General features: G+C 39.6%; 2 protein-coding genes across 4 annotated transcripts in view; one reads left to right on the top strand and one right to left on the bottom strand.

The window, feature by feature from the left end:
* Positions 1 to 24,925, top strand: part of enpp1 (ectonucleotide pyrophosphatase/phosphodiesterase 1) — a 27,546-nt gene extending 2,621 nt beyond the window's left edge. The window contains exons 1-23 of one of the 3 annotated variants that reach the window (XM_058071765.1): positions 2,370 to 2,438; positions 4,319 to 4,397; positions 7,122 to 7,191; positions 10,176 to 10,273; positions 10,340 to 10,419; positions 10,543 to 10,662; positions 10,774 to 10,883; positions 10,964 to 11,029; positions 11,108 to 11,180; positions 12,283 to 12,391; positions 15,384 to 15,515; positions 15,655 to 15,686; positions 15,801 to 15,928; positions 17,196 to 17,265; positions 17,421 to 17,508; positions 17,576 to 17,760; positions 17,830 to 17,869; positions 19,981 to 20,138; positions 21,295 to 21,409; positions 21,566 to 21,640; positions 22,627 to 22,759; positions 22,921 to 23,065; positions 23,149 to 24,925. In XM_058071765.1, coding sequence (XP_057927748.1) covers positions 2,427 to 2,438; positions 4,319 to 4,397; positions 7,122 to 7,191; positions 10,176 to 10,273; positions 10,340 to 10,419; positions 10,543 to 10,662; positions 10,774 to 10,883; positions 10,964 to 11,029; positions 11,108 to 11,180; positions 12,283 to 12,391; positions 15,384 to 15,515; positions 15,655 to 15,686; positions 15,801 to 15,928; positions 17,196 to 17,265; positions 17,421 to 17,508; positions 17,576 to 17,760; positions 17,830 to 17,869; positions 19,981 to 20,138; positions 21,295 to 21,409; positions 21,566 to 21,640; positions 22,627 to 22,759; positions 22,921 to 23,065; positions 23,149 to 23,301 — 2,271 coding nt within the window. In that variant the 5' untranslated portion in view covers positions 2,370 to 2,426 and the 3' untranslated portion in view covers positions 23,302 to 24,925. Of the gene's footprint in view, positions 1 to 2,369; positions 2,439 to 3,008; positions 3,086 to 4,318; positions 4,398 to 7,121; positions 7,192 to 10,175; positions 10,274 to 10,339; positions 10,420 to 10,542; positions 10,663 to 10,773; positions 10,884 to 10,963; positions 11,030 to 11,107; positions 11,181 to 12,282; positions 12,392 to 15,383; positions 15,516 to 15,654; positions 15,687 to 15,800; positions 15,929 to 17,195; positions 17,266 to 17,420; positions 17,509 to 17,575; positions 17,761 to 17,829; positions 17,870 to 19,980; positions 20,139 to 21,294; positions 21,410 to 21,565; positions 21,641 to 22,626; positions 22,760 to 22,920; positions 23,066 to 23,148 lie in introns of those variants that run through there. The other 2 variants (XM_058071772.1, XM_058071759.1) reach the window with 2 other exon arrangements.
* On the bottom strand, positions 22,662 to 27,168 carry bpnt1 (bisphosphate nucleotidase 1). Its single transcript, XM_058071783.1, has 9 exons — positions 26,863 to 27,168; positions 26,472 to 26,593; positions 26,239 to 26,343; positions 26,050 to 26,157; positions 25,867 to 25,915; positions 25,625 to 25,716; positions 25,356 to 25,553; positions 24,697 to 24,802; positions 22,662 to 24,606 (listed from the first exon to the last, which is right to left on the bottom strand). The coding sequence occupies exons 2-9, from the start codon at positions 26,589 to 26,591 to the stop codon at positions 24,455 to 24,457; spliced, it is 930 nt and encodes a 309-aa protein (XP_057927766.1). The 5' UTR covers positions 26,592 to 26,593; positions 26,863 to 27,168; the 3' UTR covers positions 22,662 to 24,454.

Genomic DNA, 27,168 nt, shown 5'->3' with positions numbered 1-27,168 from the left:
CGCCTAGTGTCGCCAATAAGGTGCCTAGTGGCGTGCAGTGACCCAAACTGCCTCCCAACTGGCTCGTGGTGGCCCGTAACGGCGGCAGAAATTGAGTGTGGCGGCAAGAAAATTTCAAAATGTTTTAAATATTTGTTGCATGTCCACCAAGTGGAACCAAATGTCACAAATAAGACGCCTACTGGAATCCACTGGAATGTAATGGCGCGAGCCAAGTTGCGCCAATGATGCTAGGAGTCTACTGGACCAGCACCTGTTGGTGCCAGTTCACGCCAATGCAATTTGCTGTGGCGCCTGGAGTCGCCAATAAGGTGCCTAGTGGCGTGCAGTGACCCAAACTGCCTCCCAACTGGCTCGTGGTGGCCCATAACGGCAGCAAAAATTGAGTTTGGCGGCAAGAAAATTTCAAAATGTTTGAAATCTTTAAGTGTCCACCAAGTGGAACCAAATGTCACAAAGAAGCCACCTATTGGAATCCACTGGAATGTAATGGCACGAGCCAAGTTGCGGCAATGATACTAGGAGTCCACTGAGGCGACGCCAGTTGGTGCCAGTTCGCGCCAAAGATTATGTCATTGGCGCATAGTGGCTCGTTGTGGCGCCGTAATTCGGCAATTTGGCAATCACATAATCTATGGCAGGAACTGGCACCAACTGGCGCCGGCCCAGTGGACTCTTAGCATTACTGCTAGTACAACATTGGTTCTCTTGCTAATGTATTGTGCAATATACTTTTTAATAAGTGACCATGGGGGTCAGGGAGGCTACTGTAAATGATTAAAATATGAAAATGCTAAAAAGGGAACAAACATCTCAATATTTCTTACTACCTCCAACATGTTAACCCATTTTTGCTACAAGTCTTGAACTTGGAAAGCAATTGAAAAATGAAACGACTCCTAGGTCAAATCAGTGCTCACTTTTGACACTTTGAACACAGCAAATGCCAAGAAATGTTGTGGAGTGCGTACCAGACAGGCTGTTTACTTTCACAGACCACAAAGCCTTGCAGAGGAGCCAGCTCACCCTCGTTATATCCTCCTGTATAGCGGCAGTAAAAGCCATCCTCACACCAACACAGACGCCGTGACCACAGCATATTTCCATACCTGTCTAGGAATTCTAGCCTGCTCTGTGTCACTCACCCAAGGCAGATGACTCCCCGATACTAAAAAAAAACACAATCGGGAGGGATTATTTGTCCATACGTGACACAAAAGTATGAATATTTACACAACAGAAGTGAGGAGAGAATTTCCTGCATAAATGAACACAACACTGCATGGTCTTCTGTATGTTCACTCCTCAGTCACACACAGTGGTAATGTACATCTGGAGATACAGCTGCCCCGGGGTATTCACATTCGTACACCAGTGTGGGCAGCATTGGAGGCAAGTTGGGTGATTACTGGGTGGAGGGAGGACGAATCAAACCGCCAACCTTCCCCCTACCTCCTGAGCCACTGGCGCCCTTTTACACAAACTTACATAAGAAGCGTCATGATTAGGATTAAAAGCAGGCTGAACAAGTTTATAAAAGTGAGTTTATATAAGTTAGTAACTTAATAAACGTATTTCCTGGTGTCCTCCGGATTTAATAATTCCACGTATTTTAACACATATTTTCTCCCCGTGCATGCGTGGGTTTTCTCCGGGTACTCCGGTTTCCTCCCACATTCCAAAAACATGCTAGGTTAATTAGCGACTCCAAATTGTCCATAGGTATGAATATGAGTGTGAATGGTTGTTTGTCTATATGTGCCCTGTGATTGGCTGCCCACCAGTCCAGGGTGTACCCCGCCTCTCACCAGAAGAGAGCTGGGATAGGCTCCAGCACCCCCGCGACCCTTGTGAGGATAAGCGGTAGAAAATGAATGAATAAATTGAATATTTTCATAGGTAGAGCATACAGTAAAGCACCTTCTAAGTATGTGTTTTAACATTATTAGAGCCCTCTAGACATGAACTAACACCACTATAATCTTTACACTTATATGACCCAATATAATATTAATTTAAGACATAATTAAGCTAAATAATGCTTGTGTTTGAGTTGGGGGCTGGACAGGAAGTGACACAGGAAGTGAAAAAAAAAAACACGGCCATGCTAAGAATAAGTTTTAACACCACCGACAGGACTAAACCAAGCTATTTTATCAATATTCTTTGCAACTCGTCCATAATAACTAAAGCAATGCTGCAGGCCCAATGATAAAAGTGCAGGACTCTCCCTGACTACATAAACCCATCTGCAAAAATCCCCTCTAATTATAAAGCCCCGCCCCCGCTACAAACCGAGCAGCCAAGCAAGGAGCAGCCTTTCAATTATGGGTGGGAGGGTGACATTTGAAAGCAGTTTGTGGGAAAGACGGGGCAGATTAGAACATCTGGCTAAGGAAATAAATGATAGCTCATTGTTAGTAATTATGTGTGAAGAGGTAAAGTATTACTACACTGAGTAACTACAATAACGTATGACTCTGATGACTCTGCAAGGACAAATTAATTAGCTCACATTCTGTAAGGACGGAGAAAGAGCAGCTTCTCTCGCTTGGCAAACCACCTCCAACTAACAGATGTTAGCGTTTACATTGACTATTTTGTAAACAACAGTCAGGCTTAACCCAGGAAGTCAAAGTCTAAGTCGCTTGGTGTGACGTGTTATATTGATCAACATCATTAATATTACCTGATTGTTCAGATATTATCGTGTTAAGTTTCAGATAATGAGGTTTGCACATTTGGAAGTGAGACCTGAAAGAAGTTTGGGATGGATCAAAATGCTTCGTTTCAAAAGGCGTGGTAAAACAGACCCCTTTGTGATGTCACAGAGGGGCCTTATTTTTTGTATTTTTTTTCCTGTCCAGCCATATTATTGGGGCAGATAATATTAGGCGGACTTCCTGATGTGGTTCATAGTTAGGAAGCATGTTTGGGCATGTGACCAATGTGGGCATGCTATGCCTTAGTATTACGATGGCCCCTGGGGTCCTCTTGGGGGTGCTGTTGGCTGGTTGGGTGACTTAATAAGACCCAGCTGCCAACTAATCACTCTTTCCTTCTCCAGACTGGCAACATGCTGCAGGTCCTTCTGCTAATTTTGGCTTATATTGTACATATTGTACTCATGTTCACTTGCATTGTTGTTTTATTTAAAGTTTGGATTTGGCATAATTTGGTCAAGTTTGGTTTGGTTTGCATTGAGTATTGTTTGGTTAACCGTGCGTCCGGTTTAAGTATTGTTTGGTTAACCGTGCGTCCGGTTTAAGTATTGTTTGACTTACTGTGCATCCGGTTTAAGTATTGTTTGACTAACCGTGCGTCCGGTGTAAGTATTGTTTGACTAACCGTGCGTCCGCTTTGAGTATTGTTTGGCTAACCGCGCGTCCGCTTTGAGTATTGTTTGGCTAACCGCGCGTCCGCTTTGAGTATTGTTTGGCTAACCGCGCGTCCGCTTTGAGTATTGTTTGGCTAACCGCGCGTCCGCTTTGAGTATTGTTTGGCTAACCGCGCGTCCGCTTTGAGTATTGTTTGGCTAACCGCGCGTCCGCTTTGAGTATTGTTTGGCTAACCGCGCGTCCGCTTTGAGTATTGTTTGGCTAACCGCGCGTCCGCTTTGAGTATTGTTTGGCTAACCGCGCGTCCGCTTTGAGTATTGTTTGGCTAACAGCGCGTCCGCTTTGAGTATTGTTTGGCTAACCGCGCGTCCGCTTTGAGTATTGTTTGGCTAACCGCGCGTCCGCTTTGAGTATTGTTTGGCTAACAGCGCGTCCGCTTTGAGTATTGTTTGGCTAACAGCGCGTCCGCTTTGAGTATTGTTTGGCTAACCGCGCGTCCGCTTTGAGTATTGTTTGGCTAACCGCGCGTCCGCTTTGAGTATTGTTTGGCTAACCGCGCGTCCGCTTTGAGTATTGTTTGGCTAACCGCGCGTCCGCTTTGAGTATTGTTTGGCTAACCGCGCGTCCGCTTTGAGTATTGTTTGGCTAACAGCGCGTCCGCTTTGAGTATTGTTTGGCTAACCGCTCGTCCGGTTTGTCTCAGTTTCTTGTGGCCCTCCAGCTGGGTTGTAACAATATTGACGTACACAGAAGCCGTCTCTGTAAGGGACCTGGAATTTTCAGTCAGCGTTAATGGCTAAACTTTGCCAAATTGTTGTCATTAGTTGACGACAAACGTAAACTGCACGGTGATATAATGCTTGGAGTACGTTCAATTGCGCACAGTCCCTTGAACAAACAAACATGTAGGGAATATCAAAACAAAACAATGAAATAATTGAGTTTAATAAATGCAGAATGTATTTTTTTTTCCATTGCAGGCTTTGATTCTGTGCTTATTGATCATCATCGTTGCACTGGCCTTTTCGCTGAGCAATAGCAGCAACAGCAACAAGAAAGGTAGGTTTTACTGTGTATTGGACAGCCAAAGGTGACGCATAGATATGCAGTCTTTACTGCAAGGAATTTCTAGTATTTGTTATGCAAATGTATCACTGTGGGTGACATTTCCCCCCCTTGGTATATTATTATTATTATTATAATTATTATTTACATGGATAAATAAAGGTAAATAATAATATTCTTCTTATTATATTATAATTAAATTATTATTATTATTATTATTAGCCTGGGTAAATAAAGGTAAATAATAATAAAATAATATTATAATAATAATATATTATTATTAATATATTATATAATTATTTTATTATTATGATATTGCCTATATTGTCTGGGTATTGCCTAGGTAAATAAAGATAAATAATAATATTCTAATTATATTAATTAAATTATTTGCCTGGGTAAATAAAGGTAAATAATAATAAAATAATATAATATTATATATAATTTATTATTATTGATAATATATTATATATATTATTAAATATTTATTATTATATTGCCCGGTTATTGCCTGGGTAAATAAAGGTAAATAAGAATATTATTATTATTATATATATTATTTACCTTTATTTACCCAGGCAAATAATAATAATGGGTAAAGGTAAATATTAGATATTATTATTATTAACCTTTATTTACCCAGGCTAATAATAATAATAATAATAATAATAATAATATACCAAGGGTTGAAATGTTACCCACAGTGATACATTTGCACAACAAATACTTGAAATTCCTCGCAGTGGTGTAGCTGTGGCCATTTTAAAATCTTTTTTTTTTTTTTTTTTAACTATTTTGTCAGAGTATTATTAAATTGATACTTTTTCTCTCTAAGGCTACAACAGTCTTTTTTTTTTTTGGGTTCCCCAAAAAGTAGAGAAGTAACTTTAACACCACATAGTGGACTATCACCTTGCAAAACAGTTTAGAGACACAGTGGTGACATCGAACACTTGACTACAGGATACGGTTATCATAAAGACCCAAAAGGTTTGTTGTCCAAATTGTCTCGTGTATCTTAGCAGCTGCCTTGCCGACAGTGCAGCTGTCTCCATCCTGGGTGGGGTACCTCATCCGTGGCGGCACCCCCATTTGACTTCTATGTCCTATTTCACATCGAATGAAAATCATATGGAAGGAATTAGACTTAACCACAAGCACGCCAGTGTTATTTTGGCATAAGGCAGATCCGTGCATCTTTTGTAGGAGGGGTTGTAAACGTCTCATGCATGTTTCCTTCTCTGGAAAACATGTTCAAAAATAGAGGAAATGACTGAAGAACACTTTCATTGATTCCGTTACGAGAGAGTTTCCCCTCACCTACTCTCTACCACATAATCCCCAGAGACAGAAATGGGTCGTTTTTCATTCAAGCTGCACTTCTGGTCTGGCGAGGTAGGAAGTTTCTCAACAACACGCTAGGAACGTTTTCATCTCATGTCCAGCCAGAAGATGAGAAGCATCTTCAACAGAAGATATCTTGTTATTTAGACACATTTATCAACCTTCGGATAGTCCTGTGACCATGTTTATTTTAGTCACTCTAGTTAAAAGTGGTGTCATACTGAGATATTTCCGATGTTGTTCTGCTTGTGAGTGTGAGTCATAATCAGGAAAAAATAAGGGTGTTTTAATTTAAAAATACAATATTTAAGCCATTTAAGCCAGGGTGTGCCGGGTGTGTTTTTTTCCTTTTTTTTTTATTTATTTTTTATTTTTTTATTGGCCTGCGCCAAATTCTAGGAATTAAAAAAAAAACAGCATAAATGGATGGATTAGAATGTAAATAAAAGCTGAAATGCTGATACAAATAATTAAATTAAGCAAGAAACTGTTTTTTTTTTAGCCTTTTTACAAAATTTTAAAAATTACATACAAATATCAAAATGGCCCATAGCATCCTTATGTTCAATATGCGGCCCTCGGTGGCAAATGTTTGGACACCCCTGATTTAAGACTTCAGTTTGTGCTGAATTAAAGTAAATACCATATTTTCCGGACCATAAGTCGCACTTTTTTTCATAGGTTGGCTGTTCCTGCGACTTATACTCCAGAGCGACTTATAAATGAAAAAAGTGTTTATGTTCCATAAACACTGGACACCTTTTCTGTTCATGTTTATTTTTTGTGTAGCTGAATAACCATTGTGTTAGCATATCTTACACCTATTCAGCCTGTTCTCTATTCTTTTTTTATTGTTAGAACTTGCATTCCAAAAGGACATAATGTCTGTTTTGGTTAAGTAGTTTGTAAAATAAATTACGAAAAAATTACAAAAATTATGAAAAAAATGCAACTTATACTCCAGAGCGACTTATAAAAAATGAAAAAACTGTTTGTTACATAAACACTGGACAACTTTTCTGTTTATTTATTTTTTGGTAGCCTGAATAACCATTGTGTTAGCATATACAAGAGGACGTAATGTCTGTTTTGGTCAAGTAGTTAAAATAAATTACCCGCAAAAAATGCAACTTGTACTCCAGTGCCACTTATGTATGTTTTTTTCTACCTAATTATGCATTTTTGGCCTTGTGCGACTTATACTCCGGAGCGACTTATAGTCCAGAAAATACGGTAGTCACTTTTAAATACAAGCAAATCTCGTAAAAGTTGAAAAGTGATACCAGATTGCACCAGATTCAGCTATAGTAAATATTCTGTATTATTTAGCATATATACAGTAGATGTAACCCAGACGTCCTCTCTATTTTCCAGGTGATGGTGAGCTCTGGCTGCAGTATGAGGCGGCATTACTGGAAAGTGCAAAGCCACAGTGTCCATCAGGGTAATTATTTACTTTTGGAATTGAATTTACCATAACACCCTCCACAAAGTCGCAACATTTGGAATTGAGGTGTTTAGAATTTGACTTAAAACGTGTCCACAATATGGTTAGTTTTCACCTACAACAAATGTATTCAAATAGGTTTCCACAGTTAATGAGAACATGGAAGTCATTCAGCATCACGTTTGGAGGCGTCGCTGTATTCCCAATCCAAGCTGTCCTGCTTTCACAAACATCAGACCCACTTTCACATCTTTTTTTTAATGTGATGTATCCAGTTTCATGAATAACGGCCTTGACTTGTGGCGTGAGTGGAAGCCATTGTTCCCATGCAGCAGGCTGTTTGGCAGCTTTGGCCCCAGAAAACAAAAAGGATTCTTTTATCGCTGCCTCAGAGTTTTTAGTGGTGGAAGTGACGATGTGGAAAAATAACTATGTGGAAAACGGGGCTAATGACTCGTAGTACTCAGACATGTGTGGCCCAGACGGACATTTGACTTTCGCATTTTTGCCAAGGTTATTCTTCAAACAAGGTTCACGCCCTTTAAGATTGGGTGCGTGTTCTGTAAATTCAGCTGAGTGAGCATATGGGTGCAATACATTCTTCCACATGGGAAATGGGTGGGTGTCTGTACATTTTCATAGCTTAGTTTCACAACACGATAGTGAAAAGCTTCCAATTTTTTCATAACTATGCAACTCTTTGGTAGTTTTTTTTACTTTCATAGCAAACCATCTGCTAAAGAGTTGATAGAAGCATTTGGGAGAGGGGAATTTCTTCAGCAAAAATTTGTTTCAGGGGTGGGCAAACGACGGCCTGGGGGCCACATGCGGCACACCAAGCGTTTGAATCCGGCCCACCAGTTACTTTCGGAGTATTTCAACTTTTAAGATGTCTTATTCAGTAAAAAAAAAAATAATAATAATTTCGTAGTTTGAGGGAAATGAAAACATATAGCTGATAGTATGACACTTTTACAAATAAAATTTGTAAAACTAATAATTCAAGGCGGACTGTTAGAATTATAAGCGTAAAATAGTGTGTGTTAAATATAAGTTCTGGCTCCCGGCACAATTTTAACACGTCAGGATACGAGTGGAAATAACCATTCCCTAGTTTTATTTGGGCTTGTTTAGATTGCGATGCTGTCCAGTTCCGATATAAAACGGTAACACCCTCTTTAAGAAATCGACATCACAATCAATCAAAATGGAGTGCAATACTTTGTTACAACCAGCAGTGGCGCTGTTGAGTCATGATAGATAAAGTCGTGCCCCAAAGGAGGACGACGTGAAGTTAGCGAATACAACACAAAGCAGTTCAGAACATTCAGAGGGACTCTGACGTCGTTGTTGCAGCATTTTACATCGACGGAATGCGATTACAGTGAATTTACATAGGCTAGCAAAGTTTACTTAGGTGGCGGTCTGTCACAAATACATTTGGACCGCCAGAAATAAATTTGGTGCTCCCACTTTGCCCTAGCTATGAACACATAATGGGGCCCGTCTGTGAATGTTGTGATGCTCCAACTCTATAGAGTAATGACATAACACGCTTCATACATGCTTGGTCTGCCAAAGAATAAGACGTAGCAGGAGGGCTCGGTGTTGCCAACTACATTTAGCAAATATTCAGGCCCCTTCTTAAAAAAAAAAAAACATAAAACAAATGGGAACAAATATAGCAATTTTTTTCCGGTCTTACTGGACACTTTTGGAGAGAATTTTTAATTTCTCCGCTTCCGGGTACGCCCAATCCACTGTGATTGATCACATTCCCAAGTGCTCCCGAGGACTTCCAGAAATGTAGGTCCGCATTTCCGTGTGTAGGTAATCTGCAGCCCATATAAGGAAGTCTGGATCACATGGGACCGTCTGTGAGTTGTGATGCTCCAACTCCATAGAGTAATGACATAACACGCCTCATACATGCTTGGTCTGCCAAAGAATAAGATGTAGCAGGAGGGCTCGGTGTTGCAAACTACATTTAGCAAATATTCAGGCCCCTTCAAAAAAAAAAAACAAATCCGGGTACACCCAATCCACTGTGATTGATCACATTCCCAAGTGCTCCCGAGGACTTCCAGATATGTAGGTTTGCGTTTAGAGTGTAGGCAATCTGCAGCCCATCTAAGGAAGTTTGGATCACATGGGACCGTCTGTGAATGTTGTGATGCTCCAACTCCATAGAGTAATGACATAACACGCCTCATACATGCTTGGTCTGCCAAAGAATAAGATGTAGCAGGAGGGCTCGGTGTTGCAAACTACATTTAGCAAATATTCAGGCCCCTTCAAAAAAAACAAACAAATCCGGGTACACCCAATCCACTGTGATTGATCACATTCCCAAGTGCTCCCGAGGACTTCCAGATATGTAGTTTTGCGTTTAGAGTGTAGGCAATCTGCAGCCCATCTAAGGAAGTTTGGATCACATGGGACCGTCTGTGAATGTTGTGATGCTCCAACTCCATAGAGTAATGACATAACACGCCTCATACATGCTTGGTCTGCCAAAAAATAAGATGTAGCAGGAGGGCTCGGTGTTGCCAACTACATCTGCAGCCCATATAAGGAAGTCCGGATCACATTGACATCAGTAGAACTGTTAGAAAAAACTCAGTCCAACCGAGCATGCAGAGCATTTTTTTGGTTAGAAACGTGGAAAAAGCTTAATAGGTCACCTTTAAAAAGCGGCCACAAATGGGACACAAATCTTTGAATCATTAGTAGACAAATTAGTCTTCCTCTTGTCTTTCAGTGTTCTTAGTGGGACTTTATTTCTTCTTTCGGGGCCTGAAAGAGCCGTTTTGTGTTCTCTGTAACACTGACACACTGCACCGCATTCCCCCCCACACTGCCTAGGCAACAATAACAGCAGTCATAAGTCATGCAGTATTGGTCCAATCTCCCTGCAACAAACCTATTAGTACACCACTGAAAGCATTACTGCTAATCAGGGATTCCTGCCTCTTGATCAGTTTCACCAGGTCTCCCCTCATCCTCGTGTCCTTGGATGGTTTCCGAGCGGAATATCTGAAAGATCACCGCAGACACCTCCGTGTTATCTCCAAGTTACGTAAGTGACAAAGAAGCACTTTGTGGATTAAGATGCATCCTGATGATGTCACACGTTGTGTTGCAGAAGCCTGGGGTACAACTACGCCACATTTAAGGCCCGTGTATCCCACAAAGACGTTCCCGAACCACTACAGCATTGTCACTGTAAGTCTTGTGTACAATTTACTTAGATATAGGAAGAACTTGTACTTGAACTGCAATGCCCCCTAATTAGTGAAGATGCTATAATTTTATTAGTAGATTATGAATCTACTTTCGCTGCTACAGGGTCTTTACCCGGAATCTCATGGGATTGTTGACAACAAGATGTACGATGTAGAGCGGAACGCATTCTTCAGCTTGAAAACAGAGGAGAAGTTCAACCCTAAATGGTACCAGGGAGAACCAGTAAGTGATGCTGCGTATTGTAAATGCTGTAATTATATACGTATTTACCTCAAATAATTGGAAGGGAGAGAGGCTGTCATTACAGAATCCATATATTGTTATTCTCTTTAGGTTTGGATCACTGCCAAGCATCACAAATTAAAAACAGGAACCTTCTTCTGGCCCGGTTCAGATGTGGCCATCAATGGCAGCTTCCCGGATTTCTATAAAATCTACGATAAGTACGAGCGACGCTATTTACTCAACCTCATTTTGAATGCAGAGTTACATAATATTACCGTTTGCTGATGTTTACGCACAGAAGCACCGCGTTCGAGACCAGAGTGTCGACGCTGTTCGAGTGGCTGGATTTAGCGCAAGACAAACGGTATCTCGAGTTTCTTTGTGTAGTCCACACAACCCAGACGGGCCTCGGAGAAACTGACTGCTGAATGTGTGATTTCAGACCCGACTTTTACACTTTGTACCTGGAAGAGCCTGACTCATCAGGACACCGCTATGGACCAGCAAGCACCCAGGTAAGGTATTACTTGGACATGGAAGTAGTCCACTAATCAGTCAACTGCATCACCAAAATATTCTACTTAAAGAACCCACAGGTACCGATGCAAATATATAATACAGTTCAACAATGAATTAATATTAATACTATTATAAATATTTACTCATGTTAATATTAAATATATCAATATTCTATTAGCAGCATTTACCTGGGGGCCACTGGAGCTAGGGTCTGGGCAAGGCTGGGCCGCATCAGGTTTTCCAAAAAAATGAAAAAAACACATTTATTAAAAATAGAAAATATACAAACTTTTTCAGTGCTTTGGTTCCGATTTTCTACAATAAAAGCTCTGATAAAACATTCCACTGTTCTCATATCTTTTTATTTTTCTGCACAAAATAAGATGAAAAATAAATAAATCAAGAATAAAGAAAATCAATCAGTAATACATATAATAATAATAATAATAATAATAATAATAATAATAATAAAACGGCAAATAATAAAAACTTAAGAAACCACATATAGTTGGTGGGTAGACAAATTATTTTTTTCAGATTAAAATGAACAAAGCATTATTAGAGCCCTGTAGACATGACAAAACACTACTATAGTCACATTTATACTTTTTTTATTTACAACATATTGCGCAACTGCAAGGTCTTGAGACTAACTCGCAAACTAGAGAGCTAGCGACCTAAACGGTAGCCTTCAAGTTATTTCCTTTAAACTTAAATAGCCAAAAACTTACCACTTCCACACAGATAGGGAGGATAACTATTAACAGTTATTTAACCTTTAACATGAACATTAATCAAACGTAATAATTTTTTCTGGGTACATGATACCATACAGCATCCATATCAAACTTGCGCGGGCCGCACTAACATTAAACTTTCATATCAAGGCGGGGGCCTCAAACTAGTGTCCTGCGGGCCACATTTGGCCCGCGGGCCGCGTGTTTGAGACCCCGATCTACAGTATTTGCTTTCCATTTCACGCTTCATCACCCTGAAACATTTACTATGTCAACGTCATGGAGATGGTGATGTTTTATTTGGAACGAGTTGTTCAGGTGTTTCACAAACCTGGATAACTTTTTAAACCATATTGTTCAGGTCATGGATGCTCTCAAGAACGTGGACCGGATTATGGGGACCCTGATGGATGGCCTGATACAGAGAAACCTGCTCCACTGTGTCAACATTATAATTGCATCGGATCACGGTGAGGTGAACGCTATTTACACGAGGTAGTAAACCATAAAACGAGACATTATGAATGTGGAGGCCTGACTCTGACGTTGAGCAGCCTAAATTAATTATTTATTATAAGAACTGAAACCAAGAGCAGAGAAAGGTGGTGGAAAGTTGGAGGTCACCAACCATCGTGGTGCAAGCCGTCTTAAGTCTATGTGGTTTCCTGGTAGGAAGACATCCAATGGTAATGGTAATGGTTTAATTTCATTTGAACATGCATCAGATTACAATTGAATGCATCCCATAATCAGTTCCCAGTTCCACATGTCCAAAAGGAGTAGGAAGAAGCAAAGCTTATTAAATCCTACCCCTCCATCTGGTACTTTTACAATCAGTAACTGTTACATTTGTTCACTTCCTGCTTTCCTAATATGTTTAAGTTTTTTTATTTTATTTTTTTATTTATTTTGTTTTTTTGGTCACGTACCGAAGTATGAGGTGATATGACCATACGATACAGTGAAGAAAATAAGTATTTGAACACCCTGCTATTTTGCTATTTCTCCCACTTAGAAATCATGGAGGGGTCTGAAATTTTCATCGTAGGTGCATGTCCACTGTGAGAGAGATAAACTAAAAAGAAAAATCCAGAAATCACAATGCATGATTTTTTTAACAATTTATTTGTGTGATACAGCTGCTAATAAGTATTTGAACACCTGAGAAAATGAATGTTAATATTTGGTACAGTAGCCTTTGTTTGCTATTACAGAGGTCAAACGTTTCCTGTAGTTTTTCACCAGGTTTGCACACACTGCAGGAGGGATCTTGGCCCACTCCTCCACACAGATCTTCTCTAGATCAGTCAGGTTTCTGGGCTGTCGCTGAGAAACACTGAGTTTGAGCTCCCTCCAAAGATTTTCGATTGGGTTCAGGTCTGGAGACTGGCTGGGCCATGCTAGAACCTTGATATGCTTCTTACGGAGCCACTCCTTGGTTTTCCTGGCTGTGTGCTTCGGGTCGTTGTCGTGTTGGAAGACCCAGCCACGACCCATCTTCAATGCTCTGACAGAGGGAAGGAGGTTGTTCCCCAAAATCTCACAATACACGGCCCCAGTCATCCTCTCTTTAATGCAGTGCACTCGTCCTGTCCCATGTGCAGAAAAACACCCCCAAAGCATGATGCTACCACCCCCATGCTTCACAGTAGGGATGGTGTTCTTCGGATTGTACTCTTCATTCTTCTTCCTCCAAACACGCTTATTGGAATTATGACCAAAAAGTTCTATTTTGGTCTCATCTGACCATAAAACTTTCTCCCATGACTCCTCTGTATCATCCAAATGGTCATATGCAAACTTAAGACGGGCCTTGACATGTGCTGGTTTAAGCAGGGGAACCTTTCGTGCCATGCATGATTTCACATCATGACGTCTTAGTGTATTACCTACAGTAACCTTGGAAACGGTGGTCCCAGCTCTTTTCAGGTCATTGACCAAGTCCTGTCGTGTAGTTCTGGGCTGATTCCTCACCTTTCTTAGAATCATTGAGACCCCACGAGGTGATATCTTGCATGGGGCTCCACTCCGATTGAGATTGACCGTCATGTTTAGCTTCTTCCATTTTCTAATGATAGCTCCAACAGTGGACCTTTTTTCACCAAGCTGCTTGGTAATTGCTCCGTAGCCCTTTCCAGCCTTGTGGAGGTGTACAATTTTGTCTCTGGTGTCTTTGGACAGCTCTTTGGTCTTCGCCATGTTACAAGTTAAAGTCTTACTGATTGTATGGGGTGGACAGGTGTCTTTATGCAGCTAACGACCTCAAACAGGTGCATCTGATTCAGGATGATACATGGAGTGCAGGTGGACTTCTAATGGGCAGACTAACAGGTCTTTCAGGGTCAGAATTCTAGATGATACACAGGTGTTCAAATACTTATTTGCAGCTGTATCACACAAATAAATTGTTAAAAAATCATGCATTGTGATTTCTGGATTTTTCTTTTTAGTTTATCTCTCTCACAGTGGACATGCACCTACGATGAAAATTTCAGACCCCTCCATGATTTCTAAGTGGGAGAAATAGCAAAATAGCAGGGTGTTCAAATACTTATTTTCTTCACTGTAACATAATGGGTAAAAATAAACTGTTAAAATAAAAATAATAATAATTAAAAAATAAATTAAAACAAAATAAATACATGATAAAAAAACTTAAACTAAGTTTTTTTATTGGTAATATAATAAATAAATCAGTCTTTTATTAGTACTTGTTTATTTTATTTATTTATTTATTTTTATTTTGGTCACATACCGAAGTACGAGGTGATATGACCATACAATGACATGAGTAAAAATAAACTGTAAAAATAAAATAAAAATAATTAAAAAATAAATTAAAATAAAATTAATAAATAATAAAAAACTTAAGCTGTTTATTAGTAATATAATAATAAAAAAATAAGTTTTTATTACTTGTTTATTTTATTTATTTTTTAATTTTATTTTTGTCATGTACCAAAGTAGGAGGTGATATGAGCATCCAATGCCATAATGGGTACCATAGTAAGTGTCAATATAGTGATATATATAGCACATCATGACTGGTTCAAGACTCTTCATCCTTGTATTTAGCAAACATCAACTGCTTGTATTGTTTCTTGAATTGGCTCATCGTTGTGCATTGTTTGATTTCCTTACTCAATCCATTCCATAGTTTGATTCCACATACTGAAATGCTATGGCTTTTTAACGTAGTCCTAGCATAGAAGTGTTTCAGTGGGCCTACACTGAAGCCCAGATGGCTCTAAGGCTTAGCGTCGTCTTCCAAATATTTGACTTAGTTGAGTCATTGCTGCCATTAACCAATACTCACATGCCAGGGGGGGAAGTAGAAAACGAGTGCGTAAACAAAGTTTGTAGCTTCAAATAGAAATGTAAATGGAACTACAATTATCAAATTTTGACTAATTCTGTTAACTAAGACAAAATGACTAAATATTCACCATTGTTTTTTTCCAGGCATGGAAGAAGCATCATGCGAAAGGGCAGCTTTTGTCTCCCCCTACCTGAACAACACCGACGACTTCACTGTCATCCAAGGCCCGGCTGCTCGTATCAGACCCAGCCGCCTCCCCGACGACTTCTTTTCCTGTGAGTTCCCCCCCGATAACGGCCAACTTCCTGTCTTCCTACCCTAGCAGCATCCCTCAGTGTCAGTTTATTTTCAAGAGGAGCCTCTGACCTTGTCCTCACTGTGAATATTCTTTTGTCCCCCCCTCCCTTTCCACAGTTGACTATGAGGGCTTGGTGAAGAACCTGTCGGTATGCGGAGAATTCCAAACGTGACATTTTGTATTGAGAGAAGTGCATGAAAGATTATCTGCTTGTCAGACCGACCGCTATGTGTTGATCCTTCATGGTTTGTGTGTTCTGAAGTGCAGGACCCCCGAGCAGCAAATGAGGCCGTATCTTAAAGAGCACCTCCCCAAACGGCTGCACTTTGCCAACAACGCGAGGATAGAAAGAGGCCACCTATATATGAAAGAAGGCTGGCAGGCGGCGCTGTGAGTGATGATCGGAAATCATTTTTACTAACTTAGGTGCTCATTTTGCTTTAAACTGGCAGTATTAACATAAATATTAGCATAGGGGGCTATGAGGTGTCAAGTTTATTGCACATACAGTAAGGCGGAACTATTTTCAGGCAGCTTGTTTTAACCCTCCTCTTGTGTTTTAAATTTTAATGCATAAAAAGAATCACATAACATTTATTTATTGCATCAAGGCTTTTTGACTTTGTCAGAAAACTCGATTTCAACAAAATAAAACCCAAAAATTATTTTTTACTACATTTTAAAATGGTCTGGTTGAAATTATGACCACTGTATTGTTAGGGTCGGTTTATTATAATATGACTATAAAGCAATATTTTGAGCCAAAACTGAAATCATAAGTGTACAATTTTACTCATTTGAGTGGCTGATTTCACATTTATAATTGGGAAGAAGTACAGTGAACCAAGATCTGGACCTGTTCTGCATTTTGATTTCACTTTATACTAAAGTTCTGTTGCTGAAAACAATAACTTTTTCTACTTTTTCTGACATTAACATATATATGGGTCAAAATTCACCCGAACACCATAGATGTTTCTTTAGTGATTAATACTAAAATGAGAAAATAAATAAAACTAATTGATTTAAGAGATATGTTCTATAGCCCTCAGTAATAGCCAGGTAACAAAATAATTCAATTTATTAATATGATTCTTTTGAGGTTCATTTGACCATTTTTGGACATTGAAATGGAGGGGTATAGTGACAAAAAAAGGCCTCCATGCCCACACCAAAAGTATTAAAAGCAACATTTTCATGGATGAGGAAGCCTAAGAAGGTAACCAAGACATGAGAAGCAAATTTGATGGTAACTTATTGTTTTTAGTGTATTTTATAGCTGATTTAATACATGGGTCAAAACAGACCCATTAAAATAAGAGATACCAGAAATCTAACACAAGAGGAAGGTTAAGTAACACGAACATTCTTAGCTGTAGTACAAAAAATGTGCTGATTTGTTTGACATTTTAGATCTATTTTACCAGAAAATTTTGAATTTTAATTTAAAAGTTCAACTGTTTTAGGAGTTCCATAGCTGTTTTGTAATTTATTTTTTTTTTGTTTTTTTAAGAGCAACATTTTTGATATTGCATGTTTCATTCAAAGTACTCCAACTTTAATGCACACGACATTCCTGATCAACTGCTATTTTGAGCTTAAAATAAAATCTTCACTGTATGACAAAAAGCTAAAATGTACATTTTGATGTGTGCAGAAACAGAAAGGAAATCAAGTACTGCACGGGCGGGTTCCATGGTTCAGATAACCTCTTCACCAACATGCAGGTGAGAAAACCGCAGCATGTTCCTTTTAAATATCCTCTATGAATAACAATGTCAAATATTTGGGCGAGAGGCAGGGTACACCCTGGACTAGTTGCTGAACAATCATTCAGTCATATTCATATCTATGAACAATTTGGGGTCGATTGTTTTTCCAGGCAATCTTCATCGGTTATGGTCCAGGATTTAAAAGCGGCGTCGTTGTGCCTCCTTTTGAGAACATTGAAGTCTACAACCTCATGTGTGGTAAGGTCACATGTCAATTATTATTATAATATGTATGATGACGTTATACATGATGCATTTACTCCAGATCTTCTGGGTGTTCCCCCTGCTCCTAACAACGGTACACATGGGAGTCTAAACCACCTCCTGACGAGTCCAGTCCACTTCCCAGTTCACCCTGCACAGCTCTCCCATGACATCCCCTGTGAGACAAGTACCCTCCGCCCCACCGTCGATCTAAATTGCTCCTGTGAGCCCAGAACAACAGATGAGGTCAAATGATTCTTTTCTTCCTCGCTTTTCTTCCACGTACATTTGAACTAAGAAATGTTATACTTGCAGGAGGAAGAGTTGAACAGAGTAATGATTACTACAAGTGATGGTGAGTAGTTTTTTTTTTGTATTTAGTATACATTCATGATGCTTTTAAAAACATGGAATAGCCGCTAAACCCAGCAGCCCTTGCGGCACAATGTGGACCAAAGCAGCAGCACCTAATACTCCGTCATAGGAGAGCAAGCAGTGATGGCTTCTTTCAGCATTCCCTTAATAAGCGATGCATTCATTCATTCATTTTCAACCGCTTTTCCTCACGAGGGTCGCGGGGGTGCTGGAGCCTATCCCAGTTGTCTTTGGGCAAGAGGTGGACTGGTCCCCAGCCAATCACAGGGCACATATAGACAAACAACCATTCACACTCACTCAACATGCTAGGCCAATTAACCTAGCATGTTTTTGGAATGTGGGAGTACTCAGAGAAAACCCACACATGCACGGGGAGAACATGCAAACTCCACACAGAGATGGCCAAGTGTTCTCCTAGCTGTGAGGTCTGTGCGCTAACCACTCGACCACCGTGCCGCCATAAGCGATACAATCACCGATCAAATCCCTCCTACACAATCTGGAGGTACATGCCAAAAGTGGGTGGTCTCATCGGCTGCCACTTGGATTTTGTAAATGAGCTTCCCATGACGTGCTATTGTGAGCTACAGATTAGTTCCGCCCTCTGTGTTTGGGTAGGTTGACATTTCTTTGCGTTTAGTCCTTTTATTTAGTTTGCTAGACATTATTATCCTATGCATTGACTAAGCATTCAAATCAATTTTCCCACTGAAATGAATTAAAATGCTATTAATTCGTACAGCCTCTGTCACCGTGTCCGCTGTTTACAAATGACTACTTCTGCTACAGTACAGTGCAGATCGTAAAAGTACTACACTTGTACGAGGAGGTTATAGCGTTCGATACTAAAGTTGGAGTACTTTGAATGAAACATGCAATATCAAAAATGTTGCTCTTAAAAAAACAAACAAAAAAATAAATAAAATTACAAAACGGCTGTAGAACTCCTGAAACAGTTGAACTTTTAAATTAAAATTCAAAATTTTCTGGTAAAATATATCTAATGCCAAACAAATCAGCACAAACCAAGTTCAAACATTGTGGATTAAATTAATTAATTATATATATATATATATATATATATATATATGCAGATCATAGAAGTACTACACTTGTACGCGTTCGATACTCCTAACTACAGTAGCTTGCAACTCAAAGCAATAAATTAGTAGTACCAATTCACGGTTCGAATTTCAAGACATCACAATTATTGCTGATTAGAGGTTGGCCTATTGGTCAAATATGCATGTTTATGCAAATTTTACATATTATTGGGTGAAATTAATGGTTTTATTTCATTTGAACATGCATCAGATTACTATTGAATGCATCCCATAATCAGTTCACAGTTCCACATGTCCAAAAGGAGTAGGAAGAAGCAATTGCTTATTAAATCCTACCCCTCCATCTGGTACTTTTACAATCAGTAACTGTTACATTTGTTCACTTCCTGCTTTCCTAATATAGTTTTTTGTTTTCATTTTATCACATACCGAAGTATGAGGTGATATGACCATCCAATGACATAATGGGTACCATAGTAACTGTAAAAATAAAATGTAAAAAATAAACAAATAAATAAAAAAATAAAATAAATAAATAAATAAAATAAATAAATAAATAAATAAAAACTTATTACTTAGTTTTTTATTAGTAATATAATAAATTAAACTATGTGTCAATATAGTGATATATATAGCTACAGCTATATATAACTTCTAACATTTAAGCATAAAGGGATGGAAATACAAATATAAGGCATTCAGAAGATTTATTATGTAGAGATGTAGTATTCCATACTGGTCACTAGATGTCAGTAATGTTACATTCATGAGACATTAGCCTCAAGAAAGTAAGAAAAAAACAAGAAACTGCCAATGCTAACATGCGAGTCTGTTACGAGTCAATTATGTCTTATCTATTATGTCTATTATTATTATTATTAAACTATAAGTAATACGAGTGTGAGGAAATTCATACCTCCATTTTAGAACATTCCGTGGATGCCCTATGGATTACATTATGGTCGTTTACAATTGAGTGTTGTATTAGAAGCTGGAAGCGTAATGTTTGTCTTTCCTATTTTAGCCAAAGCTGCCTTACGCCGCCTCCACCATCCTTTCGGCATCCCCAGCGTCGTCCTACCAGACTCCACCTTTTGTCTGCTTCACCAGGCAGACTACATTATCGGATACAGCCAAGACCGTCACATGGCTCTTTGGGTGTCGTACGCCCTCCCACGTGTGGTGAGTGGGCTGCGCCAAAATTGTCTTTCATCCCTAAACATAGCCTGGGCTGCTCGTAGTGGTTTGGCTGGAAAGTCAATGAGGTTTTTAGGGTTTGAATTCCTCCTGCTGCTCTTACTCATCTCCATGATTCAGGTTTCTCTTATTGTTCTTATTGCATGCTTGAGTCTTTGTAAATAGTGACCTCAGGCTGAGTGAGTCAATACACATTGGGGTATTATACACCTTATGTAAATACACCAGCCGGGTAAAGAGGTGTGAAACAATGGCTAGCTTGCATTATTCAAGCCCAAATATTTGCATCTAATCAGTAACTGCACACACCTTAAAGTGCCTGAATTAGAAAAATAAACAAATCAGTTTGTACTGCATGTAATTACATTAGCAACTACTTTTTGGCCATGTGTAAACGTGCTCCTTAATGTGACTTGCTAGCATTATTTAAGATAAGATATGCCTTTATTCGTCCCTCAGTGGGGAAATTTGCATTGCACAGCAGCAAGAGTACTGAATCAGTTAAGCAGTACAAAATACACTATAGAAAAATAAACAATATAAACAACCCAAGTATTAACAAAATCAACAGTTTTTCCCCAGAGTTATATACAATACAATATGTAGATAATATGAAACGAGACGAGATATATGACCAGTCTATACACTGAGATCTTGCTAGTGAGTTAATGAGGCATTATGGAAATGCTTCACAGAGAACTTAGTGTATGGCATTTAGAGCCCTATATTGCATTTAGCGAGGTGAAACATCTTGACACCCAGTTGTGGCCTCCCCAGCTATGTTGGTGGGGTTGTCTCCCATTCCACATGTTATTTTGGGCCATGTTTCCTCGTGTTTACTTGCAGGTGTCCAGTCAAATGCAACTTGGAGTTGATGATATTTTGATCATGTGACATCTAGAGTGACTTACTGACACCATAAAGCAGCGTTTTGGTGCGATTTAAGCCTAAAATGATCCCTTTAAATCATTTTGATGACATGCGGGAGGCAGTGGGGGCATCCCTTGCTCTCCCACTATCAATATTTCTATTTAATAAAGATGTAGGTTTTGCATTTGTCCAATATAAATGTCAATTGAATCTGGTTTATGGATCTATAATCGATAGATATTCAATACATAACACATTTCTGCTCTTTCAGCCCACAGTCCATTACTTGCATCCACCACAAGAGGCGTGCATTCGCGTCGACGTTCGCATACCAGCGGCCACCAGCCAGACGTGCGACAATGCTTACGGATTTCTACATCACCCCAGTGAGTTTATACTTCCCCCCGCTGGATGCTGAATTAAAGTATTGTAATACTTTTCTAAATGACTATCAATTCGTCTTTCAGTCGGAAACAATGATGAGAGAAATAGCCGATTTAAATGGCATGAGCGTCACATACCTGTCTCTAATTTTCTTCAAGGTCTGACCACTGATGGATTGATGACAGACTCCCTCATCACCAGCAACATGGTGCCAATGTTCCCTGCATTTAAAGGTGAGGTTGTCCGGCCACATCTGTGTCATGTATGGCCATAAAAATGCATTTTAACTGACTTTTTTAAATTGACTTATCCTTCCTGGTAGGGCAGTATGACAAATTAACTTTTTCGTCAAGGTTTAAGATTGCATACTGCAAAGTATTGAGAGGGGTCCAATATTTTACCACAATTATATACTATATAATGTAGTATGATAGCCATACAGGCAGAATGCTGGATTCAGCTCTTGTACCTACTAATATTGTGGCCAATCAAAGCAGGTTACTGTTACCAAAGTTTGTGTACTGCCGGCTGAACGGTACCAAAAATTATTGTATTGTAGGTAGCACGCCTGTTTTATAACTTCATGGAATAAGATAAATATACGTTTCACTTTGTTTCCCCCTTCTTCACACTGGATGGGTGGAGTCACGTGACCACACAGTACCTCGTCTTAAAGGGGAATGCACACACAATCAAAAGACCTACTTTACTGACACGGGCGAAGTACATGTCGTAGTACTTTTGTGTTTATCTCCCAGCCCTACTTCCAGCGATCATTTATAGCTCCTAAAGCCTCCAAAATATAGAATTTAACCAGCACTCTACAATTTAATGTTAACTACATTTATCCACATGATTCATCTTTGTTTTTGGAAAGTTAGCATCATTTCCACATTTTGTGCAATCAAGATAAGATGGATGGTTTTGTTTGAAACAACATGAAGGCAAATGTATCCAACACAGCTCTGACTTAACTTTTCCTGGGACCACCCAGTAAATGGAAACTACCGTGAGAAAATGTTCAATTAGTGTGGAAATACTGACCCCAAGTGGCAAATATACGCTACTACATGTCAGAAAATACACAGCAAGGACTTAGTTCTAGTAAAACTACAATAAACTGTTGGGTCCATTCAATCGTAATCATCATGAATACCATGTCACTGTTAAAAATTATACCTAACATACTGAATCCCCCCCCCCGCCTCCCCAAATATAGACGTTTGGAACCATTTCCATTTTGTCCTGCTTCCCTGGTATGCAAATCAGCTGGATGGGATAAACGTCCTGAGTGGGCCAATATTTGATGAAGACTATAATGGAAAGGTTGACGCCTACAAGACATCTGCACCGTGAGTCCGTCACACATTTTTGTTTGTCTATTTGATTTTTTTAAATTAATCATACATGCAAAAAAAAAAAAAACACGCTGCACTAATCTGACAAACTCGAGACCATACCGGAAGTGGTTTTAGGACACCATTCCCAGAAATGACAGTCTCTCCTTCTCCAGGAACGAGGCCCACATCCCTACACATTTCTTTGTGATCCTGACCAGTTGTGGCAATTCCACTTTGGCTCCTTCCAACTGCAAGGGTCCTCTTAAAGTCCGCTCCTTCATCCTACCCCACAGAGCCGATTACACAGAGAGCTGCTCTGTGAGTAAACGCCATCGTGTGTCAAACGCATCGTGTGTCCTACTACGGCCGCACCTCTCAATGTGTCCCCCTGTTCTCTCCAGACGGACTCAGATTTTAAGTGGTTGGAGGACTGGATGCAGCTGCACGCCGCCCGCGTGCGTGACATCGAACTGCTGACCGGACTGAGCTTCTACCACGATAGGTTGTCCGTGGAAGAAACACTACAGCTTAAGACTTTTATACACAGTGCTTGAAGTATCATCGGGTAATATGTTTATCTGAGGTGATTGCACTTATAAAAAGGATTTTTGTACCGAAAATGGTTGTAGATTCCTATCAGGTTAGAAGATCGAGAAAGAAGAACCAAAGCTGGACTGACACAACCCCAAAAAAACCAAAACATTCTGGTCCTTACATGTAAGGTTTGAAGGATTGTACATTTAATGAGTCACATGACCATACTACATCTTTTTGATACAATGTTGATTTTAGTCCTATGTAAATCGGGTAATATTTGTCAGTATGTGTTTGCACACGTGTAGAACTTGAATGTACTTTTTTTTCCCCTGGATTAATGTAATTACACACATTCCCTAAAATGGGACGACAAAAAAAAAAAACACCAACAGGTCCAGAAAATGATTTAAACAAACCCTTTACGGTTTCATAGAAAGTACTGTCAGGCGGGGTTGTAGTGGCTTTTACAAAAGAGTATATAGTGACCCCCTCAGGTCACACGCAGTATAGCACTGGTAATTGTGTACATTTCGTCATAATCAAAACAGTATTACAGGTTTCAAATTTGTTATACTGACCAGATATGAATACATTAAATTAATTTGACTACATATTTCAAAGGATGTGCAGATATTCAACTTTAAAAATATGAATTATCATTTGGGAACTAGTCATTTTTGGTAGAATACATGCATTTTCAGGGGCTCAATATTTCCATAATTGGCATTATTGCAAATATAAAAGCTTATAAACCCTTTAGTCATGTGAGTCTTCACATTTGGGATGTAAACATGGGCTGTCAACATGTACAAAATGAATATGGGAAGCTTGGACTAGATGGAATACCTAAGAATAATCCATCAGGAAGAGGATTCCACTGTTTGGTCACTATTCTGTATTTAATAGAAACACATACCAGTACAGTACTACACTTCTTACAACCCTCACAGCCATCCACTGGCAGTGGGAGTGGATTAACACACATGCACCCATCACACCTAGGAAATAATTCAACTATGTTGTGATTTGTAAGGAAGTGTGATTTAGTCAAATTAGTGAACTCATTAAAAGCACCAATAACGGAATTCTAAAAAGGGTCCATTACAGATGGCAGTGTGTGTGTGTGTAGGTGTGTGTGTCTATGAGATGCACCTACTGTACAGTAGATGTTCAGTCAGCCTTCAGGGCTCGCAGCACCGACTGTGGTACTCTGCTGATGTAGTAGTCGTGGTTTCTTAGTGTCGCAAGAACACCCGCAGAGTTCAGGTGCTTGACTTTAGCGTCATAGCAGTATGCGTTGTTATGCATGTCGGTCAGTTTACCTGGCGGGAAAAGAACCGGGGATGCTCGTTAAGACATTAAAGAAATACATCCTCATCGTGAACGGCTGAATCCCAAATGATGATTTATACCTCCGACGCACTGCAGGATAACCTCAGGAGCACACGTGTCCCACTTCTTGGTTCCTGGACTTGCAAAGACATAGGCCGAAGCCTTCCCCTCAATAAGCTGAATGATCTGCACACAGATTATTTAATGAGACCGTTGCATTTTTAAAAAGTCAAGTCAAATTTGGTTGATGTGTATAATTGATAATTGATAATGAATCAAATTAATAAATCCGTTAAAAAACCCGTTTCTGGGAAAAATTGTTTTTATGACCCCACCCACATCCATATCTTGAATACATTAGCTAACCAGCACAGTTATCAATTCAATTCAGTCTGTATGTCAAGGGTGCAAATGTGTGTGACAGGAAGAAAAGCTGTATGACCTCCACTTTGGTTTGAATGGACCGCCCTCGCTCATAAACACATTATGATGGGACTGTCTGTGAAGCTAGCTTGTCGTTCCAACTCCGTAGAGTAGATTACATTACCACTCTGCTTCTTAACCCAAACTGATCTTCCAGAAAATAAGATGTAGCAAGAGGGATCAGCGTTGCCGACTTAGCAACTTGGTCACAAAACTTTCTCTGTTTATTTCGACCACACATACATGCATATTACCATAACCATATTATTGCGATTTACAGAGTGTCCATGAATGCAACAAAATAAAAATATCCTACCTTGTTTCCCGCACCGCCCACTCGTATAACCTCATCAGGTTCCATGGCATTAACGCACTCGGTTACAATCTTGTTGCTATGCGACCGTGTGGTTGTGACGATGCGTTTATCGTCTGGACCTTCCTGCAACTGAAATCCGAAGGCGCCCAGTCCCAGAATTCCCCACATGGTTCTTCCCAGTTGTGCCCCCGGCCCAAGCTGCAAAAGACAAACATGTTCAATTAAAGATCCGTGAGAGAAGCTGGATCGTTTAGTTTAGTCGTTTGGACCTGGTAGTTGTAGAATGGCTGGTTGATGACACCTGCGATTGCTCTGCCTGCGTACGCGATTCCGATAAGCACGGTCACGTTGTCGAGGAGGCCTGATGGAACAGAATGAAGACATTGTTATATTTTTGGGAATGTACTTTACATTTCAAACTAATCTTAAAGACGTACTAGGAGTAAAGAAATATATGGTAACATTTCCAAGGTACAACAATGATAAAATACCCTAATCACCCAAAACTTACCTTCAGTATACTCCTTTGTGCCATCAAGAGGATCCACCCACACAACGAGCTTAAAAAGGCAGACAACACAATTTAAGACCACGGCTTAGAGAGATCCAGACGTATTTGGATCAGAAAAGAGTTGTAATTTTTCCGAAATGTGCCAGAATGAATGTAATTGCTAATGAGGCGGCCATATTGTACCTCTTCTTCTTTCACACTACTATATTCAGCAGGACACATTTTCTTGAGGATTTCTTCTGCGTGGCCATTTTCAATCAAGTCCTCTGTCACCTCCTCAGGTGAAAGGTCCTACACGAAGTGAGATGGTTGAATATTAAAATCAAAATCATACAAAAAAAGCATTCTTTGTGAAGACAAATTAAACATCACCTCCTCTCCAATGATTGTTACTTTAGGGAAATGTCTGGACAGTGAAGCACAAATGCTCTTCTGTGCAAGTCTGTCTGCTAATGTCTGCAGATCATTAGCGCCATCCTGTGGACAAGGTTGAAATATTACTCTCACAGATGTAATTCATTTGTGCTGGGACGCTCTCCATTTATTCCAAAGTGACAATTAAACAAGCAAACCAGTGATTTGGGGACCCCTGCTCTAGTCCTCACCTTTTCAACAATACCAAGTTCTCCACGGTGAAGCACCTTCCTCACAATGTCTCCAGCCTTTTCAGCCACAGTGTAGGCGGACGCCACCAAGCGCAGCACGACGGCTGGACTCCCAGACATTGCTACATACAATACACTGGTTACTTTTGGTGTGTCAGTTCAATATATTGTACGTATAATACTGAACATGGTCATTTTGTTTTGAAAAGTTTGTCAACAATCAACCAAAAACGTCTAAATTGAACTGCATCACAATCGAATCAAAGGTAACAGCTGGGTTGCATTTGAGCTACACCGGAAGCTAGCACGGAACTAGCTATTTAAGAGAAAACTCTATTTAATAACATCATCAAGGTGCAGACCTCAGTCGTAACGTATAACTAATACTTACCGGTATACTTAGTAGTACTTGTACTACTACAGTCGCTGCTCTCGTAAATAATCTTCAATGTGGTTGAGAAACAGGAAGTAAAACAGCATTTGCCAAAGAGGTGGTAATTACTGACAAGATAAGTAGTCACCGAGTGACTCCCCGATAAACGGGAAAAACTGCTAATTTAAAGTCAGTCTCACTTAACGTCCAACTAATATCATCCTTTGTGGGTCGTATAAATCACGAGTATTACTTTGGCATCGCTATTATAGATTATAAATGTGTAGTCGGTGATGAAACGAACGCGGAAGTGCAAAGGAGTAC

This window comes from Doryrhamphus excisus, chromosome 1 (assembly GCF_030265055.1).
Source record: "Doryrhamphus excisus isolate RoL2022-K1 chromosome 1, RoL_Dexc_1.0, whole genome shotgun sequence".
Lineage (NCBI taxonomy): Eukaryota > Metazoa > Chordata > Actinopteri > Syngnathiformes > Syngnathidae > Doryrhamphus > Doryrhamphus excisus.
This window is presented reverse-complemented; position numbering and strand designations above follow the sequence as displayed.

Excerpts from the sequence above, each read along its gene's own strand:
- bpnt1 (XM_058071783.1), bottom strand. The coding sequence starts at position 26,591 with ATGTCTGGGAGTCCAGCCGTCGTGCTGCGCTTGGTGGCGTCCGCCTAC. Across the intron at positions 26,344-26,471 it reads AACTTGGTATTGTTGAAAAG|GATGGCGCTAATGATCTGCA; the intron begins GTGAGGACTAGA and ends CCTTGTCCACAG. Across the intron at positions 24,803-25,355 it reads TGGGCGGTGCGGGAAACAAG|ATCATTCAGCTTATTGAGGG; the intron begins GTAGGATATTTT and ends ATCTGTGTGCAG.